This window comes from Electrona antarctica (assembly GCF_951216825.1).
Source record: "Electrona antarctica genome assembly, chromosome: 18".
NCBI lineage: Eukaryota > Metazoa > Chordata > Actinopteri > Myctophiformes > Myctophidae > Electrona > Electrona antarctica.
In genome coordinates, this window is record NC_136799.1 from 2,365,050 (window position 1) to 2,383,814 (window position 18,765).

At 50.3% G+C, this 18,765-nt stretch overlaps 3 protein-coding genes across 3 annotated transcripts; 1 reads left to right on the top strand and 2 right to left on the bottom strand.

Annotated features, from left to right (window-relative positions):
• Positions 1-2,272: 2,272 nt before the first annotated feature.
• On the top strand, positions 2,273-2,830 carry LOC306942671 (NADH dehydrogenase [ubiquinone] 1 beta subcomplex subunit 5, mitochondrial-like; the record flags this gene model as incomplete). The annotated part of the gene is made up of 1 exon (XM_079528678.1): positions 2,273-2,830. One exon carries the CDS (start codon positions 2,273-2,275, stop codon positions 2,828-2,830), a length of 558 nt encoding a protein of 185 aa, XP_079384804.1.
• Positions 2,831-5,481: 2,651 nt separating this feature from the next.
• LOC306942409 (ATP synthase subunit d, mitochondrial-like) lies at positions 5,482-5,967 on the bottom strand (the record flags this gene model as incomplete). The annotated part of the gene is made up of 1 exon (XM_079528268.1): positions 5,482-5,967. One exon carries the CDS (start codon positions 5,965-5,967, stop codon positions 5,482-5,484), a length of 486 nt encoding a protein of 161 aa, XP_079384394.1.
• Positions 5,968-17,455: 11,488 nt separating this feature from the next.
• Positions 17,456-17,977, bottom strand: LOC306942672 (superoxide dismutase [Cu-Zn]-like; the record flags this gene model as incomplete). Its single annotated transcript, XM_079528679.1, has 1 exon — positions 17,456-17,977. One exon carries the CDS (start codon positions 17,975-17,977, stop codon positions 17,456-17,458), a length of 522 nt encoding a protein of 173 aa, XP_079384805.1.
• Positions 17,978-18,765: the final 788 nt, after the last annotated feature.

The following is an 18,765-nucleotide window of genomic DNA, read 5'->3' on the forward strand; positions in this document are numbered from 1 at the left end:
CGCCATCGGTGTATGAATGTGTGTGTGAATGGGTGAATTGATGCACAATCTATGTAAAGCGCCTTGGATAAAGGCGCTATATAAATGCACCATTTACCATTTACCGTCGTTGTGTGATTCATTCATTCACACTTGTCCCTTTTACAGGTGAAACTGGTCAGAAGGCTCAAAGTTTGAGCCTTCTACGTGGGTCTGTTACCTCTGCGTCACGTCCTACGTCACGATTCATTCAAATGTTTGAGGCCCAGCCCGCCTGCAGTACCAGGTTTTGACCAGTAGGTGGACGACTTAGACGTTGACCAGCCATTCTGGGGGGCTTGACCCCCTCCTTGTTGGACATCCGTCTCGTACTTTCCCTGTCAGGTTTCTTGTTGGACATTGGTGAGCAGATTTGACTGAGGGGCTGCCATCGCGCAACCTCTAGCTTTTCACCAGAGGAGAAAAACTGAATTTATTTACATTTTATCCAAAATGAGTTAATAGCGCAGGCAGACACTTCACATACTAGAGCATGTCTGACATAAATATCAGAGCTGAAATTGACATGAATGTTAGAGTCCAACCTTTCAAGCCTGTTTTCTCAACTCCGTTTTCTGCAAGACATTACTCTATAAGCCATATCTACAAAACTGGTGGGTCAAACTGAACAACCAATATGTCAATTTGAAGCTATGATTCCCTGCTTTCATATGACATGAAAAAACGAAAATTCCCAAAAATCCAATGGCAGTCTCTCAGTCAAATTTGGCCACATTGGGCCTCGTAGTTTCCCTGGCAGATTCGGACGCGCCGGGTGAAGTATCCTGGGTCGGAGATGGCTCGCAGCAGGTCACTCTGCACCAGGTTGACGTCGTAGAGCTCCGAGGCGGAGGCTGTGCGTGTCTCGTCACCGCCGTCCGGCGACAGGAACACCCTGGCGTGGACGATGGTGTCCCGGTCGTTCCGTCTGATGACGTCATCGATGAAGATGTGCTGGACGTGCGCGTCGAAAGGATCCACCCACAGCGGCTTTCCTCCCAGGACGGAGTGCGCGTTCGCGGCCCACCAGTCGTAGTGGTCGCGGAAGCCTCCCAGTCCGCGAGCCGAGCTCAGGTATCGATACAGGCCTCTCTCTCCGTCGCAAGTCGACGACACGCGCTCCTCGGCTCCCCTGCTAAAAACCACACACTTCACTCCGCACCGGATTTCACCCGGAGTCGAGTTCACACCGAGCCCGAGCTCGGGCAGGTCGGGAAACAGCGGGTGCGTCCCCCGCGCCACCGCCCCGGACACGGCGTTCAGCGCGCGGGGAAGGTCCGAGCCGAAGGTGCGGAACAGGACGGCGAACTCTCTCCCGTCCTCCTCCTCCTCCGCCAGGTCTTTGAGCAGCTGGAAGAAGGACGGGAGGATCCAGTGGTACAGGCGTCCGTCCTCTCCTCTCACCGACAGCTCCTCGTCTCGCTCCAGGCCCTCGGGCCACCGGAGGAGCTCCAGGTGCTCGTCCAGAATGCCGCGGAAACGTTGGCCCGCCGCCGAGGTGGTGAACCCTGGCACCCGTCCAAACTGGGAGAAATAGCTGACGGCGCCCTCGCAGGGCGCGAACAAGGAGGGGGAGTCGCTAAGCCATTCCCATGTCCCGCTGTGCATCCGTCCCCACGTCACGGTAGTGAGAAAGTAATCCAGAGCAGCTACTGTCCCTTGTCCCGTCGCGGAGTCCGACACCAGTATAGTGTTGTTGAGATCGACGTGAAGGACAAGCTTCTTTTTCCTAACATTCAAACACGTTGTCGGTTCGGGAACTGTCGAAGGCTCCGTGACGTCGGCGCTGTCCGACGAGCGTTCGTCGTTATCGCCCCGACACCGGGCGCCCCCGTTTTCCACTTCACCGTCTTCATCTGGACGGTCGCTGTTCTTACAGCAATCTGCCATGATGGAGACAATGTGGAAGAATTCGGGTTTTGAAAATGGATAATGGTTCTAGTAATCGTGGTCTGGAGTGGCTTTAACTAATGTGGCTGTGGGACCCCCGGATCTCCTACAAAGGACCCCGAAGGGGGTGTCCGGACCCCACTTTGAGAACCACTTTTCTATGACATCAGTAGTATGACATCAGGCATCTCCCTATTTTGGAGAAAAAAAAGTTTCAGTCCCATAGTGACATCATTACCACTTCAGTACTGTGACTTCAGACATGACCATATTTGTCCAAAGTTTCAGTTCACTCCAACACACGTAAAGTTCTAAATAGTTCACCGTGCTTGGTCTGGGCTGTCTGTTCCTCGAGCCAGTGACGATGGGTCTGAATGTTCTGCGATCTGCCGCTGCCTTGGCAGCCAGGCTGACTCCTCTCAGACACGGAAGCAACGCGGCAAATTCTGTCCCGCGGACGGACAGGGTCGCAGCAGTGCGCCGGGCTCACCACGACGGGAAGAGGCGGATGTTTGTGATCAAACCCAGCGACTTCTACGACCGGCGCTTTCTCCGCCTGTTGAGGTTTTACGTCCTTCTGACCGGCGTTCCCACGGCGGTCATCGTGGCGTGCGTCAACGTGTTCGTCGGCGAGGCGGAACTGGCGGACGAGATCCCGGAGGGCTACGAGCCTCGCCACTGGGAGTACTACAAGCACCCGATCACCAGGTGGATCACACGGAACCTCTACGACAGCCCCGTCAAGGACTACGAGAAGATGATGGCGGCCATACACGTGGAGCAGCAGAAGGGGGAGGCGAGACGGACACAGCTGGAGGTGCGTGGACACATGAGGAGCAGGGGAGACGGGCCCTGGTTCCAGCTGGAGACCCTGGACAAGAACCTCATCGACCAGCGTCCCAAATCCACACCGGACAATTAAACCATTGGTTCCTGAACTGCTGCTTTGCCTGGAAAGAAGCCAGCTCATGTGGTTCGGGCATTTGGTCAGGATGCCTCTCGGGCGTCTCCCTAGGGAGGTCCTCGAGGCACGTCCTACTGGGAGGAGACCCCCGGGGGGCAGACCAAGAATCACGTCCCACTGGGAGGAGACCCCGGGGCAGACCAAGGATCACGTCCCACTGGGAGGAGACCCCGGGGCAGACCAAGGATCACGTCCCACTGGGAGGAGACCCTGGGGCAGACCAAGGATCACGTCCCACTGGGAGGAGACCCCGGGGCAGACCAAGGATCACGTCCCACTGGGAGGAGACCCCGGGGCAGACCAAGGATCACGTCCCACTGGGAGGAGACCCCGGGGCAGACCAAGGCACAGTTGGAGGAAACACATCGACTCACTGGCCATGGAACGTCTCGGGATCCCCCAGGAGGAAGTTACTATTATGTTGCTCTGGAGAGGGAAGTCTGTTGCCCCGTCGACCCGACTACGGATAAGCGGTTGAAGATGGATGGATGGATGGTTCCCAAACTATTTCATGTCAAGGACCCCCAAATTGACACTAATTAGCCCCGTGGACCCCCATTTGAAAAGATGCCAGGGACCCCCATAAGAGAAGATTTGTACGGCTCTAGCAGTGATTTTCAACCCGTTTAATTTCAAGGACCCCCAGTTTGACATGCATTAGTCTATACGGATCTCCATTTAATGGCATTTCCTATCTCTGGGACCCCCAATTTACATATATTGTAAAATAAAAGTTAATTTAACTCTGAGAGTGTACAAATGGAACGAAATGGACCCATTAGGGTTCATTTGGTTCCATTTGTACACTTGTTTACTCTGAAGGCTCTGGGTGCCAAAGACGAGGAAGACGTGATTTTGTGTTTTCCAGAGCTAAACGACCCTCGGTTGCTAGGAGACGCATACAAACAGGCAGGAACCGGAAGTGGAAGGGGGGGGAATCACACTTGTGTGAAATGAGAGGCGCTCTTGTCATCATACAACATCTCATTCTGGCCAATCACAATTTGAGTCCTCACTTTTGTCTTCAACACTCAAAGCTGGGTATAGGAGGGGCTAGCGCCCTTCAAAAATCACACTTGTGTGACATGAGGGGTGGGCGCTCTTATCAACATACACCATCATACGTTAACCAATCAAATCATCACATTCCGTGCTACAAACACACAAAGCTGTACATGGGCCCTCAAAACAAAAAGGGAAACACAAGTCTCCGCCCGCCCTAGTGTTACTCATATTTTACTTATAGCTAGTAAAAAAGTATCAATAATGCAAAATAGAAAGACTTTGGTAAAGTATTTCCAGTAAAGTAAAAGTCAGAAATACTAAATACTACAAATCTACAAAAAATATTGGTATCAAAGTATATACTTCAAGTACCAAAAGATAAAAGTTCTCATTTATGGTGACTGCCCTCCTAATACGTGAGGCGGTTGTTTATTTATTTACTTATTTATTTATTTTTACCTTTTTTTTGTATAATTGTTTTAGTGTCCTCCGGCCCCCTCCTACTCCTAATTATTTTCCAAAAACGTAATTAAAATTCACACCCCTGTGAAGTGAGGGGTGCTCTTATCATCTTACAGCATACAAGAGATGTAATGATGGTGTCAAAACAAACATTAAATTATCTTTATTGTTAATGGGATTTAATGTTTGTGTTGGGGACAAAACAATCTGTCAGATCTGACGGAAACCTAGCCCAAATATGGGCAATAGCCTGCCCTACATCATATAGTATTGGTATGGATTGCTGGTGTCATATCGACTGACCACTTCCGTTTTTTCACCCAGTCTTTTTGTCTTTTTCTTTTCATTGAAGTATATAATCCGCGGGTTCTCAAAGTGGAGATCGGGTACCCGTAGGGGTTTCCCGAAGGTCCCATGCAGATAAATCAATGGAAACTCTTCTCGTACACATGGAACCAAATGGATGCGTTTGTGCACTTCTCAGTGTTATGGGGGACCCTGTTCGGACTCTGTTCCATCTATTTAAATTTGTGATTGTGTGGTCCCCCTTATTTTATCTTATCATTTTATTGGTGTATTTTACTATTTTAACAGTGCATTAGAATATTTTATTCATGGATTGAGATGACTTGACTGGACTGGACTATGACAGACTAACAGTTTTATGCCATGAAGTTGCCCCATCAGTGTTTTTTCGTTGTCTTTTGTGTTCTCTCTGTTGATACTGTTGTGCTGCACTAAACGGAATTTTGTTGTATGTCTCATACAGTGACAATAAAGATCTTATCTTATCTTATCTTATCCATGGACCTGATGGTCGATGGTTTTGAGGTGATGTTTTTCCCCTCTTTTTGCACTAGGTATGGTGGTGTGTGGTATTTTAATGTTGTACGGGTCACTGTGTGCCTGGTTGTCTTGTCTTGTATTGTATTGTATTGTATCTGTATGCTGCAGGACTGCAGGTACTTGGGGTCCAAGACAAAGTCTCCCTCGGGAGACACAATAAAGAAACCTTGAACCTTGATACTGGGTGTCCTTGAAATGACAAGAAGACATTAGAACCACTGATTCTAATCTATCGTAGGTTAAGTGTACCGTAATCTCTCAAGAACAGATTCCGAGCTGCGGCTCTGATCACAGGATCACAGATCGGCAATGGCCTTGTGTGGCCAGTAGGGGTGCTTGACCTTGTCCAACGTGGTCTCGGGGAAGGCGTCGTTGAGGTCTCCGATGGTCATCCGGTCGAAGGGGATCATGTTCCGGAACTTCTCCAGCTCCGCTCGGTAGCGAGCGACGCGGTCCTCGGACTCTGTGGCGTAGGCCCGCGCGCTGGCCTCCGCCTCCGCCTCGCGCGTGTCGATCGCCGTCGTCTGCGTGTCGACGGCCTCAGGGATCCGCAGGGCGCCGAACTTCCTCTCGAAGTCCTCCGCCATCCCGGGTCTGGCCACGGCGTGCCTGTAGTAGCTCCAGTCGATGGGCGCGGGCGCCTCGGGGACAGACGCCAGGCGGGCGACGATGGCGTCGCTGCGAGCTTTCAGGGCGTTGAACGCGCCCCTCTGGTTGGCGGGCACGCGCTCGCTGAACGCCACCCAGTCCACGGCCTTGAGGGCCGCACGGCGACCTGCCATGAAATTGATTGCGGTCCCAGACAGTTGCTGTAGCTATGAAGCGAGGTTAACGCGGAACGCAGTGAGACGATGGAGGTCAGCTCGAGGTGATGGGCGTTTCTGTCTGATATTAAGTGACCAATCCCGATAGATCTGTCCTCCCATGAGCACTGTGCGGGGTGTGTGACATCAACGCCTGATGCTGCAGGAGTCCATAATTGGCCGCTGGGTTGCGATGTGGGTGTGTCAACACACAACGCCGTAATTGTCCATTTTTTGAACGCGGGTCAAATCAACGGCTCATCGTCGGACACGAGGCTGACGTCAGCCATTGCCCAAATATGGAGTTCCACATGGCTCCAGACGTGGGCGAGAGAGAGAGCCGGCCGGATACAGGGAGATCGTACTATGACGCACTACCATTTTTTTCGCTAGCTAAAATGCATATAGCAAAAGCGCTAGACCGCAATGTCTATCATTCTCCAGAAACATTAATTAATATTGATTATTAATAATTATCATACTATAACTCAGTCAATGTCTGTCTGTCTGTCTGAAACACCGCCGTATCTCCTCACCTCCTGCACCAATCAGAAACACCGCCGTATCTCCTCACCGCCTGCACCAATTGCTCCCACTTTTCACACAGGCATTGACCATAATAATATGGAGGTCTTAACGAAGCCCTTTTTCCAATTTAACAAATTATAAATTAATAATTAATTTATTAGTGAATTAAAAAATGCGAAAACGCACCCAGGGCGCAGGACCCCCTGCGACCACAAGGGGGGGGGGGGCAATATCTCACAACGGGTAAGGGCTAGTAATAATAAATTAAAGGAGCATTCAGTGATTTGGAAAAAACCCCGGTCTGAAATAGTTTGAAAACCACTGAAACATGGGTTTTTCAGAAAACTGTCATGATTTAGAAGACATTTTGTAGAATCTTTGTAGAGCCTCAGTCCTAAATGTGTTAAATAGACACTAGTGCTTTCTATAGGGTATGATTTGGTAGCCTGGTGAAACCACTCCCCCTGCTGGACAACATTTGCATTCTGCCAGCAGGGAGAGTGGGAACTCTCAGGCAGAGATGATGTACTCCGGTCCAATTCTGGCCGGAGCGATATGCGGCTGTATGAGGCCGCTAGAGGAGCGATATGCGGCTGTATGAGGCCGCTAGAGGAGCGATATGCGGCTGTATGAGGCCGCTAGAGGAGCAATATGCGGCTGTATGAGGCCGCTAGAGGAGCGATATGCGGCTGTATGAGGCCTCTAGAGGAGCGATATGCGGCTGTATGAGGCCGCTAGAGGAGCGATATGCGGCTGTATGAGGCCGCTAGAGGAACGATATGCGGCTGTATGAGGCCGCTAGAGGAGCGATATGCGGCTGTATGAGGCCGCTAGAGGAGCGATATGCGGCTGTATGAGGCCGCTAGAGGAGCGATATGCGGCTGTATGAGGCCGCTAGAGGAGCGATATGCGGCTGTATGAGGCCGCTAGAGGCGGGATCAACGCGAGACTTATGACATATTGAAGCGCTGCCACAGCGCAAATGTAAACAGAACCTAACATGACTACAACTCTAATGTAAACACAACCTAACAAGACTACAACTCTAATGTAAACAGAACCTAACAAGACTACAACTCTAATGTAAACAGAACCTAACAAGACTACAACTCTAATGTAAACAGAACCTAACAAGACTACAACTCTAATGTAAACAGAACCTAACAAGACTACAACTCTAATGTAAACAGAACCTAACAAGACTACAACTCTAATGTAAACAGAACCTAACAAGACTACAACTCTAATGTAAACAGAACCTAACAAGACTACAACTCGAAATTATTATGGAGATATCAGATGTTTGTCCCGCTGCTTCCGGGTTCATCGTCTCTGCTTGAGAGAGCCCAGATGCAGGCAGGAGGAGGGAACTGGTGAACTCAATACTGCCACCATCTGGCGAAGTCAGGTTAATGATTTGGGGCCCTAAAGATGATTACAAAACAATATCAACATCTTAATACTGTTCAATACTTAGATAGGGAGGGGGTGAAATCATATGACCCCCCCCAGTCAAAAAACACTTTGTGTTTGAAATAGACACTCGTGCTTTCTAAGGTGTGATTTGGGGCCCTATAAGAATGAATACAAAATGCATATCAACATCTTAATACTGTCCAATACTTCGATACGGAGGGGGGTGACATTATGTTAAGTTACTGCCGTCAAAATATGACTCAATAAAAAAATGGTAACACTTGCTATGCATCCCAAATAAGCTTCATAATGTGTTATGATAAAGTTCATGATTATTTTTATAATCATGAACTTTTATACTTTTATACTTTTATATAATTTAACATTCATATTAATTTATTATAAATGTTTGAGAAAATGATATTGTCTTATAATATTTTTTATAAATCATGCGTTATTACAAACATGCATAGCAAGTGTTACCAAATTCTCTTCCGGGCTTCCTCTTGAAAGGAGGCGGGACTGCGACGCTCTATAGGGCTTTTTCACGTCACCGTCTCTTACGTGCAGTAATAGGGTTTCTTCTTACGTTAAGGGGTTTCGTCTTATGTGAAGTAACAGGGTTTCTTCTTACGGGAAGTAACAGGGTTTCTTCACGTTGACACCGTACTCGGCGAGGGCCGGGGTCAGGTCCTCCAAGGTCAGGGTGTACTTCCTGTCCCTCGCCGCCCTATTGGTCGTCCTGGAGGAGGCCCCGCCTCCGCCGCCGGCCGCTACGACGGAGGAAGAGGACAGGACCTTCATCTTGCAGTGCTCCAGCGCGTCGTTGGCCACGTCCGAGATGAACTTCTGCGAGGCCAGCGAGATGAGGCGGAGGATCCTGGGGTCAGACGCCTCGAAGCCGGCCCGGTTCAGGTAGTAGCCGGTGACGGCGTCGGGGATGGTGGGCGTGTAGTCCTCCAGCTGCATTACCAGGTCGGCCAGGGGCGTCGCCGCGGCGACCGCCTCCGGCCTCGTCGCGTCGTCCTCCTCCTCCTCCTCGTCGGCGTCGGCATCGCCGGGAGCGTCCGCGGCGGTGCCATCGTCGTCCGAGTCGTCGTGCGGGGCCGCCGCCGCCGCCACAACCGGGGAGGCCGACGCGCTGCTGGACACGGGCGCGTCCGTTAGTGGGGCCTCTACCGGTGCAGGTGCGTTTGATGATGATGATGATGATGGGCTCACCGTGGCGGGTGAGGCTGGTTCGCTAGCCATATCGGCAGACACGTGCGTGTCCATGGCGGGTACATCCGCGTCCACTGGGCCGTCGGTCGGTGAGGTCGCCGAGGCATCATCGGACACGGACGCCGTGCCCGGTGGCGAGGAGGACGCCAGGGCCGGCGATGTCGTGACATCATCACATGCCGACACCTCTGCTGTTGGCGGCGGGGTGTGGGCCGAGGTGGGTGAGGCTGAGCCGGCGGCGCATGAAGACCTGTCCGTCGACGGGGACACCGTCACAGGTGAGGTCGGGGCATCGGAAACGGGCGTACCCGTCGATGGGGATACCGTCACCCGGGGTGAGGCATTGGCCGTCGTAACGTAGCTCACAATACGACCGCTGGACATGGGAGAGGTGGTCGGGGCGACTCCAATGGCGCCAGACTCATCATCCACGCTCATCGTTTGCTTTGCTTTAGCTATTAGCGCGGTAATCAAACACAATCGAACGCAGAAAAATTATGCGCTAATCTACACAATATATGAATTTAAGTTTATGTCATATAATAGTCTTCTGAAGGAATTGTGTTGGTTCAGTCTTCAGCTTAGTCTAACTAGCACACAGAGCAGTAAGGGTTCACACAGCGGCCGACACCACGGGATCAGCTTTTATGGCAGAGCTGCGTCGAATCACGCGTCGTCAGACATGACGTCAGTCTCTTGCCCAAATACGGAGTTCCACACAGCTGCAGACTGCCCTCCGACTAATATCAGGTAACCAATGGCAAGCCGGTATCTGCATGTATTAGCTGTGGTCCATCACAGAGCCATAGATTAAGACACAGTTACGACATTGAAATTTGAAATACATTGTTTTCGATGAGGGCGGCGCAAATATCAGCAATTTTAGGCATGTGTGCAAGATGACAACGGTTTTAAAGTAGTGTACAGTGACAACTAAAGTCTCTAATGTTTATGTTTTAACTATTACTAAAAAAACGATCTAAAATAAGGGGATCATTAATTTAAAGCTGGGCTGTTGCCTGAGTCCAGTGCTGCCAACTTCCGGTCCAGGACTTTGTCTCTCTTTGCAATGCTCTTCGCCAGTAGAAGTCTCTGTATAGAAGAGAACATGGGGCCGCCATTGGACTGGCCCCATGAAGTGAATGGCGTTGTGACAACTCTGTCCTACTTTAATGGCTGTGGTCCATGATATCCAAGATGATCTTTGTTTGTCTTTGGTCGAGGGGGTCTTCACATTGGCTCTTCGTCACTCTCGTCCTCATCGGTGCGCTCTGTGACGCGCTCTGCCTGTTTGTCAGACTGCAGCAGCTCACTGAGCAGAGACGAGATCTCTCCTTTCAGTCGCTGGACCGCCGCCACCAGAGTCGAGTTATCCTCCGTTTCGATGTCGGTCTTCTTCGTTGAACCGTCCCGGTAGGTCAGCTCCCCTCGCACCGTCGGCATGCTCTGTTCCTGTGTTGGCCTTCTCCTCAAACAGATCATGTGTCCTGTGTGGTGTTGGTCTTCTCCTCAAACAGATCCTGTGTCCTGTGTAGCTCTGGCACTCTCCTAGCTCTCGTAGCTCTCGTTCCCGTACTGAGCCACTAAGTGATTCTCTCCTCTTATACCCCTCACACTGTGTGCAAGTCGGGCTTCAGACCGAGCTCCCTCACATATCGCATTATCAGATAATATGATGTCATCCTTGCCCCCAAATATGGAGTCCCACTCCAGGACTGTCCTAATTGGGTGAAATCAACAAATTGTTCCATTTGTACCATAATAATAAGACCGTAGAAATGAATGGACAGCGTCAACGCCATTGGTTTCTACAGAGAGCGTAAATGAATGGACAGCGTCAACCACTGCGCAAAAAGCATGGAAAACGGATGTGTATATTACAGGAAACTCCCGTTAAACTTTCCAACAAACTCCGGTAAACTCCCGAAATTGTACCATCACACCTGGATATTACCGTATAATGCTGTATATGCTGCTAAACTTGAGGTTTACGGGCAAAATACAGTGCCCATAATTGCCCGTTAACTCCTCTTTTCAAGCTGTGAATGCCATTGGTTTCTACAGAGCGTAAACGCCAACGCCAACGGTTTCTACAGAGCGTAAATGAAGCGATCTCAATCCGCCATCTTTCTACATCCGGTCCGAAATGCAAACGGAAACTAATGCAAACTAAACTAATGCTGCAAGTGTCCTTTTTTCTTCACTCGGTACAACCAATAGAAAGCCTAGAAACCTTAATTTATAATTAATTAGAAAAATAATGGGACCATAGTTTACTAAGCACACATTTTTATGTGGACACACATTTGCCTGGTGGGTGGTGATGGGTGGTGATCCATGTGAACTGAAGCCACACCCACAGCTGTTGTTGTATGATAAAGGGGGAGGGGTTAGGGGGAGGGGCACAGCACAAATTGTAGCCATGAGAAACACTGAGGAACTGATTGGCTAGTTACTAGCCAATCATCTACTAGCCAATATAGTAGATGGGTCAAACCTGGTGCTGCACTAGAATTGCGTGCAGTAGGCTACTTAAAGGGACACTTCACCCTTTTTACAAAAAAAATGTAATGTTAATGACATTTAGAAGATTTAGAACACGTTCCTGGGGTCTTTATGTGTGTAATATGTGGTTTTAGATATTTTAGATTTTAGCAGTGTCACTGGTCTCACTTACTTCCTGGACTACATGTTGTCTCAGTAAGACAGCCCTCCCCCTATCCACAAGGAGGAGCAGTGCACCAAAGCATTATGGGAACTGTAGTTCAGGAAGGAAGTGAGCCCAGTGTCCATTGCTAAAGTCTAAAATATCTAAACCCACATATTACACAAATAAAGACCCCAAGAAAGTGTTCAAAATCTTCTAAACGTCATTAACATAGGCCTAAAGGTTTTTTTTGCTAAAAGGGTGAAGTGTCCCTTTAACATCAGCAAGAGCACACATGTTACCAACAAAGATTCTGTATGAGGGAATACCAAGGGTGAGCCAGAAAATAGCAGCCAGGAGAATGAGACTATAGCAGGACACTGTCAAAGACTGTCAAGAACTGCCAGCCAGCAAAGTAGTGCTCTGGGAATAAACACACAGGCACCGGTCACGACGTCCCACATTATCAACATACGTGGATGTACTTAAGAACGACACAGGAGTGAAAAGCACCAACGAGCTGGTCAGATGTTTGGGGAACCGGGAGGACGGGAAGCGACGATGGAGGGCTCGTCTGAGGACGACCTAGAGACAGTTTATCTATATTGCTCTTTACATTTGAAACAAGTGTTGGCGTACAGAATACTAACATTAGCATAACACAATCTAAAAAGGAGGGCCTTAGAAACAAGTAAAGAAGCAAGGCGGAAATAAAACCTAGGGGTTGAAACCTGAATACCTTTGTACACTCTGAATTAAATTAATTTTAGTGTAGGGGTAAAAAAAAAGGCGGTATGTCCATGGCTTACTGCATGATCAAACTGGGAGGTAGAGGATCACTGAGTTCAACTTTACCGGAACCCCAATCTACTCGTATTTAACTGTTTTAACTTTAGCGTGTACAAATGTGGACACCATTTTGTACACCCTCTGAGTTACGGAACCACAAGGGTCCATTTGGACAGCTGGTGGTCTCGACGTTCAGTACCAGAACCTTACGACGGACGGACAAAGGACTCATGGTCGTACAATCTCGTATAATCTAACCGACCTTCACCATTGTGCTGATGATGTCGTCCTAACCGCAGATCATATAAATCATCTGTTCAGACACTTCTCGTCTCATTTGAGGATACCGCTGCTAGGGTAGGACCCACGTCAGGCACTAGGACCCCATACCCTCTCCTCCCATCTAATACAGATGATCAGGCACTAGGACCCTATACCCTCTCCTCCCATCTAATACAGATGGGGACATTTCACTAGGACCCCATACCCTCTCCTCCCATCTAATACAGATGGGGACATTTCACTAGGACCCCATACCCTCTCCTCCCATCTAATACAGATGGGGACATTTCACTAGGACCCCATACCCTCTCCTCCCATCTAATACAGATGGGGACATTTCAAAGGATCTGCCATTGGCACTTCAGCGCAAAGTGGGGCATTTCACACTTGGGTGGCAATTCAATGGTGGCAAATCAGTGGAGACGATGAGGCGAATCGGGCACGACAATGACTGCAACAAACCCCTCTGCTACACCAAAGACCCTTCAGGTGCATGTGTTTGGTCCGACGTAGGACTACTGACAGGGAAACCACGGCTTTAGTTTTAACCTGCCACGCATGTCGGGAGCCATACGTTGTTGTCGGACTAATGCCTGTCGGACTGTTAGTCTAACCAACGTATGCACCCCACAGGTCCCTCCATGAAGTCTGTGTCGATTGAATGCATCTGCTCACATGGTCTGTGAGCTACGGGACCATCCGAAGGACAACCGATCTACGGACGACTACTGGCAATGATACCAAACAATGGGAGCGCGTACAAGAGCGATTCCTGCGAGTCCCGTCAGACTGCTTGCTACCGTACGACAGATCAAACAGTATGGGGCTCTCCCCACCCCCAAATCCACCAGAGGAACCAGGCGTCGTACATGTCCTGACACCATCCCCATGAGGTTCCAGGAACTGGGGAGCAGCGATGGCCAAAAGGACCCGACGGCAAGGCACGGCGTGTTAGGATCTCAACGCCAGAGGAAGCATGAGGACTCTCTCCATTTAAATAAAAAAATCATACCCGTATGAGCAGTGAGCGGTGCAACTGTACTTGTATTGTTGTTATAGTTACTGTAGTGGACATACGGACATAGCTGTTCCTACTCCAATCACGCATAGGGACATATAGGGAGGGACACACAAAGCCAGTCATTGGAGCGCTGTGCACCGCTCAAAAAGATCACAACCAGTTTGGTTGATGTAAGCGGCACCTTCGATCAGGTGATTTCAATGAGCTCTATATATGAACCAGAGACATGTCAGATCGCTGTCCATTCATTTCAATAGGCTGCTCAACAGCGCCACCATTTTGAAGTAAGCAAATACTGCAAAACGAAACAACACAAAACAGAAGGCTGCTGTTATAGCGTGCACTGTGTGTGTGTCTTCAGTGCTCGTGCAGTGCCTCTGTGTGTGCGCGTCTGCGCGAGCGTGCAGTTCTCTTCGTGAGTGCCTGTGCATTTGTAAGCGGCGCCTAAAGGTCGACCTCCTATTGTTCTGCAGCAGCCGGCCAGTGTCTGCGCCGTCCTCCGGTTTGTGTTTGTGTAAATCAGTTGCAGGTGGTCGTGCTCACAGAGACATACAGACGTCTAGACGCACACAGTTGAAGCAACTGGCACCGCTTAAACATTACAACAGCCTTGTTTGTTTGTATAGAGCCGTTTAAATAACCACTCAAAAAGACCAGGATCCCTGTGGACAACTGGGAGGCCCTGGCAGCGGACCGCTCCTCCCGTCCGTGGCACAATTGCCATTGGTGTTCAGAGATGTGAGGCCGTCAGAGCACAAGCAGCGAAGAAGCACCAACAAAGACGTCTTATGCTCCCAAACCGTACACCTCCAACACTCCCTCCGGCTCTTCCACACACACCTTGGACTCCAGTCACCAGCAGGCTCACAGACGGAGAGTCCAGTTAGTTCTGCTAGTGCTAAAGGAGGAGAAATTAATGGCTGAGGAGAACGGACCCTCGTTTTCGAGGCTGCCGACTGTTCAAGGTTAAACGCTCTAGACTCGGTAACCTTGACCCGAACGGGCTCCGTACTCGGACCTCTCGTCTTCATCTACACCATATCTCATCGACAAAAAAAATGGCAGATCTACAAGCTCACAACGGAACATCGATGGCCTCCGGAGGTGCACTCGGGGTGGCATTGGCTCAGGGGGTAGAGTGACCGGTAGAGCAGCGCTATATAAATAAATGCACCATTTACCACTCAGTGAGCGGCACCTTCGATTAGGTGATTTCATCGAGCTCTTGTGTATGAACCAGAGTTACAATGTTAAGATTTCTGTCCATTCATTTCAATAGGCTGCTCAACAGCGCCACCAAGTAGCCTAAGCAAATACTGCAAAACTACAACTCGAACCAGAAGGCTGCCGTCATAGCCGCTTTAGCGGACTCAGTGAGGGGCGACGGCGCGTCCCAGAGCCTGGGCCCGGTTCTGCAGGCTCTGGAAGTGGGCCTCCCTCAGGATGCGGTTGATCTGGTCGTAGGAGACCGCCGGGTGGTCCGGGGAGGAGCGGGAGGGGCCGGCCACGCCGGACGGTCCGGGAGCCTCCTCCTCCTCCGCACGGTCCAAGACACGCTGCGGACACTGTCCGCGGCACGCGGACGGGAGCTGCCGCCGTGCCGGCAGACAGCTCGTCCGCTTAGCCCGCGGCATCGTCTGGACATCATCATCATTATCATCCTCCTCATCGGTGGCGGCGCCTCGTGGGCGTTTCCTGCTTTCGGTTAACATGTGGCGACGGCGAGAGGCATCGGCGTGCGTCGACAGGCTTGATATGGCGGCGGCGGCGGCGGGGGCTCCTGACCAGACTGGACTGCTGAGGCGTTGGGTATTCGGGCAGACGTTAGACGCCATGAACTGTGGGATTGGACGACACGCGGCAGACACAGTTTGACAGACGGGTCTGGGATCTGGTTGAGTAAGTTGGTCACAGTCGTCATCTGTGACGTCGGCGCTGTGACGTCACCGTCGTCTGCATTCGTCGCAGTTTTGACGGAGGGATTTGGGCATCCGTCCCCGAGTCTGCATCTTGCATGTCGTCGTGCGATACGCAGACGGTCTCCATATTTAGGGATAAACCGAGGCCAGAGACGAGCGGAGACAGATTGTTTTTGGGCGCTGCTAGCCGCTCCAACACTTGACTGTGTGTAGCATCAATCTGTTAGCCCAGCTCAGCATGGTTACCATGGTTACTGTGTCTATTTCAGTGACGTAACGTTTACGCAATCAAAGGAACCGCTCACTTCACTGGGTGTGATTTTATGAGGGGCGGCAAACACAAACATTGAAGACAGAAATGAAGACGGAAAAGTGGGGACGCATATTGTGATTGGCCAGAATGAGATGATATAATGATGATGTATGATGATAAGAGCGCCCCACACTTCACAACGGGTGTGATTTTTCTCGTGTGAAATTACATCGTTTCATGGCAAACAAGTCTGTTGACCTTTTTAAATGTTTGTTTAGAGCACCTTTTACGTTATATGGCACGGCCAAGTCTATGGACTTTTTTCATGGTGGAACAAACATTACCAGGTGGCACCACACTTCACACGAGTGTGATTTCTTTATTATTTGGTTTTTAAACGTTTTAAACGTTTTCATGTCAAGGACCCCCAAATTGACACTAATTAGCCCGCGGACCCCCATTTGAAAAGATATGCCAGGGACCCCCATAAGAGATGTTTACGGCTCTAGCAATGATTCTCCCAACCTGTTTAATTTCAAGGACCATCAGTGTGACATGCGTATTAGTCTACAGAACTCCATTGAATGACATTTCTATCTCTGAGACCTCAATTTATATTGTAAAATCAATGTTAATTTAACCCTGCGAGTGTACACACAAATGTACATTTGTACACTCTCAGAGTTACAGACCCATAAGGGTCCATTTGGTTCCAAACTATCATTTAGCTGGGGACCCCCTGGAACTCCCTCAAGGACCCCTGGGGGTCCCCGGACCCCATGCGTAAAAAGCCCCAAAACAAATCTTTAAAAGACTGAAAATGTTTTGTTGCAAGGAGTTGCGCTAGTCGCATTGGTGCGGTCTGACAATTCAATAAAAAAAAAAATCACACCCATATGAAGTGAGGGGCGCTCTTATCAGCATACATCACACTCCGTGCTCAGCCAATCAAATCATCACAAATGTCATTCCGGCCAATCACTTTTGTGGTCTTTACTTTCCTGCCCCTCACTTTTATCCTCTCAATATGTACAGCCAATCAAATCATCGTTATGGGGTGATACAGAGGCAGCTCTCTCCAGAGCTTGGGAGCTGCCACTGCAAAAACCCAGCTCCCTCCAAGCTTCAGCCTTTTTATTTATTGACGTATTGACGTATTTATGACGTAAATGTTCCCTTAATTGTCAATGGCATGTAATGTTTGTGTTGCGGATATTTGACCTAATTTCTCCAGAGAGGCATATACAGTTAATATACGGTAATATACAGGTGTGTTGGTACACTTCGGGAGTTTACCGGAGTTTGTTGGAAAGTTTAACGGGAGTTTCCTGTAATATACACATCCGTATTCCATGCTTTTTGCGCAGTGAGCTGCAACATACGAGGAGATATTACTCGGCGATGCCGATGACGCCGCAGGCCAGCCGCGGCCCGGCGTTGCCCGTCCTCAGGCTCTCGTCGTCGCCCCCCTTGCCCAGGTCGTCGGGCCTCTCGTGGACCACGGCAGTCCGGCCCACGATGGAAAGCGTCCCGCTGAGCGCCACGCCACCGTCCATCATATCGATGCGGGCCACGCCGTCGCCGCCCGCCGTCACGTTGCCCAGGTCGCCCGCGTGGCGCTCCCGGTCGCCGGGCGCGCCGTGCCTCCGGCCGTGCGGGTTGAAATGCGGCCCGGCGCTCACGCAGCCGTTGGTGGCGTCGCCGAACGCGTGCACGTGGAAGCCGTGCTCGCCGGGCGCCAGGCCCGAGATCTGTCCGCTCAGCACCACGGGCGCCGACTCGCTCTCCTGCTCGAAGTACACCGTGCCGGCGACCTGCCCCTCCCCCCTCAGCACGCACACCGCCCTCAGCACACCGCCCTCGTTCCTCCTCGCCGGACGTCCAGACGTTGCTGCCGCTTTTTTGGCGTTCATGACTTGCGATGCGGGGTAAGCACGCGTACGTCCGTGCCGGTTATATTACACAGCTCTAGCGCTCCAACCCTTCGTTCTTATGATGTCACCTGTCTCGGATGCCTGTGATTGGATCTCATAGTACTGAGGTCATAGACAACCGACGTCATAGAATGGCAACATGATGTCCGAGATACATGTGGAAGCCACGAGCCGTCTTTAGACAGCTCGTGGGAGATGGAGTCTGTCCCCTCTAGACCTCTGGGAGATGGAAACTGTCCCCTCTGGACCTCTGGGAGATGGAGTCTGTCTCCGTTACAATGTTCTAAACCGCGCAAAATAAATAGACAAACTAAACAAATATAGCAGATATACAAGCTCATTGCACGACACTTTGTGCCACGCTATGAGCTTGGATATCTAATATTTGTGAAAGAAGCAAACCTTTTTAACTCAAATATTTGTCATATATTTGTCCCGGAACTAAATATTTGCTTCCTGGGGTCCCGGAACTAAATATTTGCTTCCTGGGGTCCCGGAACTAAATATTTGCTTCATGGGGTCCCGGAACTAAATATTTGCTTCCTGGGGTCCCCGGAACTAAATATTTGCTTCCTGGGGTCCCGGAACTAAATATTTGCTTCCTGGGGTCCCCGGAACTAAATATTTGCTTCCTGGGGTCCCCGGAACTAAATATTTGCTTCATGGGGTCCCGGAACTAAATATTTGCTTCCTGGGGTCCCCGGAACTAAATATTTGCTTCCTGGGGTCCCCGGAACTAAATATATGCTTCCTGGGGTCCCCGGAAC